At 57.8% G+C, this 2,456-nt stretch overlaps 2 protein-coding genes across 2 annotated transcripts in view, besides 2 other annotated features; both read right to left on the bottom strand.

Moving 5' to 3' along the window:
• Positions 1 to 338, bottom strand: part of Tco025E_09808 (tyrosine aminotransferase) — a gene marked incomplete at both ends in the record, with an annotated part of 657 nt that extends 319 nt beyond the window's left edge. Inside the window, one exon of the mRNA XM_029376615.1 lies at positions 1 to 338. This exon is cut by the window's left edge and continues 319 nt beyond it. Coding sequence (XP_029223271.1) covers positions 1 to 338 — 338 coding nt within the window.
• Positions 339 to 511: 173 nt separating this feature from the next.
• Positions 512 to 546: a microsatellite.
• A 217-nt stretch (positions 547 to 763) lies between these two features.
• Positions 764 to 825: a microsatellite.
• Positions 826 to 1,030: 205 nt separating this feature from the next.
• On the bottom strand, positions 1,031 to 2,278 carry Tco025E_09807 (tyrosine aminotransferase; the record flags this gene model as incomplete). Its single annotated transcript, XM_029376614.1, has 1 exon — positions 1,031 to 2,278. The coding sequence occupies one exon, from the start codon at positions 2,276 to 2,278 to the stop codon at positions 1,031 to 1,033; it is 1,248 nt and encodes a 415-aa protein (XP_029223270.1).
• Positions 2,279 to 2,456: the final 178 nt, after the last annotated feature.

Raw genomic sequence — 2,456 nt, 5'->3', positions numbered from 1 at the left:
CCGCCGGAGCAGACCACCACGTTATCCTTCACGATTGAGCTCTTCAGATGCTTATTGTGGACAAACGTGTCGCGCCACCACGTCGCGATGGCCTCGCGGGCCTCCGGCGCCCCCGCGACTGGGAGGTAGCCGTTCCAATCCTGCGAGTTCGCCACCTCGTTAAGCTTCTTGATGTGGCTTTGCGGCGTGAGAAGGTTCTTGTCGAGCGTCGGATCGCCGACGGAGAGCTTAATGATCGGCTTGGGGGATGGCGACACCTTCGCGTTGTCCGAGATGGTACGGATGGGGTTGACGACGAGGCCCGCGTGGGTCGACATGGGGACTTTCCAGGAGCTCATTTGCTGTTTTGGCGTTGTTTTGTGCTGTTAGTGATGCCTCGCGCAATAAAAAGCTTTGCTGATGTTTTTGCAGAACAAACCGTCCCACAGCACCGCCGCAGAGGAGCGCCGCGCGAAAGCAGGGCGGCGGCGGCAAAAAGGTCGGAAAACAAAACAATAATAATAAAGGAGTAACGCGACACGACGCGACACGCGCAGGCGCAGCGACAGAGGCGTAGACACACAAGCAGGCACCACGCAGGGAGCCGCAGGGGCGGCATTTCAAGCAGAGAAGTGCTGGGAGGGGACAAGGGAGGTCTGCCCACCATAGAAAAATAAGTAATGAACGTCTTGAAAAACAATTACTGCGCTTATCAACAATCAAGTTACCTGTAATTTTGGTCGACGAAGAGGGCGCCGCCCCACCTCTTCGCTAGGCGGGAAGTAAAAATAAAAACAAACAAAAACAATGGAAGAAAAAATCATGGGACAAACTCAAAAAAAAAACCCGCCCGCACGTAGCGCTTGAAGAAAATAACAATTCCCCCCCCCCACTCACAACAGGGAAAAGAACCCCGACCAGAAGCGCAGTTCTGGCCCCTCCTCACGCGCAGAACACAAAGGCATCGGCGCCAGCAGAGGTCAGAAGGGAAGTAATTAAACACTCCAACGTGCGAAAGAAGCGCCCCATTAAAAAAGAGAGCCTGCGCCCCCTACGCGGCGTGGCGCTGGCAGAACGCCTTGATGCGCTCCACTGCTTCACGGTACACCGAAACAGGCCGCGTCGTCGTCACCCGCATGAAGCCCGGCAAATTGAAGATGCTTCCAGGCAGCACCTGAACGTTCTCCTCCTCCAGCAACTTCTCAAAGAACTCCACGTCTGTCTTTATGTCCTTGAACTTCTCCAACTCGATTTTGGAAAAGATGTACATCGCCCCCTGCGGCATCGTCGGCACCACGCCGAAGCAGTGAGCGAGGTGCTCGTAGAGGTACATGGCACTCTCCTCAATCATGCGAACGTTCCCGTCAAAGTACTCCTGCGGGGTGTGAAGGAGCGCCTCGGCGACGGCGCCCTGCGTGAGGGTGTTGGGTCCGCAGACCAGCATCGACACGCGCTTCAGGCCCTCCAGGAACCCGCGGCCCGTGCCGTGTGGGTCAACGTAGAGCAGCCAGCCCAGACGCCAGCCTGGAACAACGAGGTTCTTCGCGGTGCCGCCCAAAATCACACGCGGCACCGTGGAGTCAAAGTCGGCCACAGAGGTGAATGTCGCGTTGGGGTCCTTGCCCTTGAAGACCATGCCGGCGTAGATCTCGTCCGCGAACATGGGCAAGTGCAGCTCCTCGGCAAGCCGCACGAGCTCCTCGACGTGCTTGCGGCGGAAGTTGCTGCCGCACGGGTTGGACGGGTTCGTCATCACAATCAGCTTCGTCTTGTCGTCCTTGAGTCGCCGAATCTCGTCCAGGTCGGCCTCCCAGTCCTTGTCCGCCCGACAGGTGTAAAAGTGCATGCCGATGCCGTACGCCTTGCACACTGTCTCGTAGTGGGGGAAGCCCGGCTTGGGCACCAGGACGTAGTCGCCCGCGTCGCAGACCGCCGTGATGGCCATGAGAATGCCATGCGAGCCGCCGGAGCAGACCACCACGTTATCCTTCACGATTGAGCTCTTCAGATGCTTATTGTGGACAAACGTGTCGCGCCACCACGTCGCGATGGCCTCGCGGGCCTCCGGCGCCCCCGCGACTGGGAGGTAGCCGTTCCAATCCTGCGAGTTCGCCACCTCGTTAAGCTTCTTGATGTGGCTTTGCGGCGTGAGAAGGTTCTTGTCGAGCGTCGGGTCGCCGACGGAGAGCTTAATGATCGGCTTGGGGGATGGCGACACCTTCGCGTTGTCCGAGATGGTACGGATGGGGTTGACGACGAGACCCGCGTGGGTCGACATGGGGACTTTCCAGGAGCTCATTTGCTGTTTTGGCGTTGTTTTGTGCTGTTAGTGATGCCTCGCGCAATAAAAAGCTTTGCTGATGTTTTTGCAGAACAAACCGTCCCACAGCACCGCCGCAGAGGAGCGCCGCGCGAAAGCAGGGCGGCGGCGGCAAAAAGTCGGAAAACAAAACAATAATAATAAAGGAGTAACGCGA

Source organism: Trypanosoma conorhini (genome assembly GCF_003719485.1).
Source record: "Trypanosoma conorhini strain 025E chromosome Unknown Tco_14.4_contig_01297, whole genome shotgun sequence".
NCBI classification, from domain to species: domain Eukaryota; phylum Euglenozoa; class Kinetoplastea; order Trypanosomatida; family Trypanosomatidae; genus Trypanosoma; species Trypanosoma conorhini.
The sequence above is the reverse complement of the archived record's forward strand: the minus strand, read 5'-3'. Positions and strand labels throughout refer to the sequence as shown.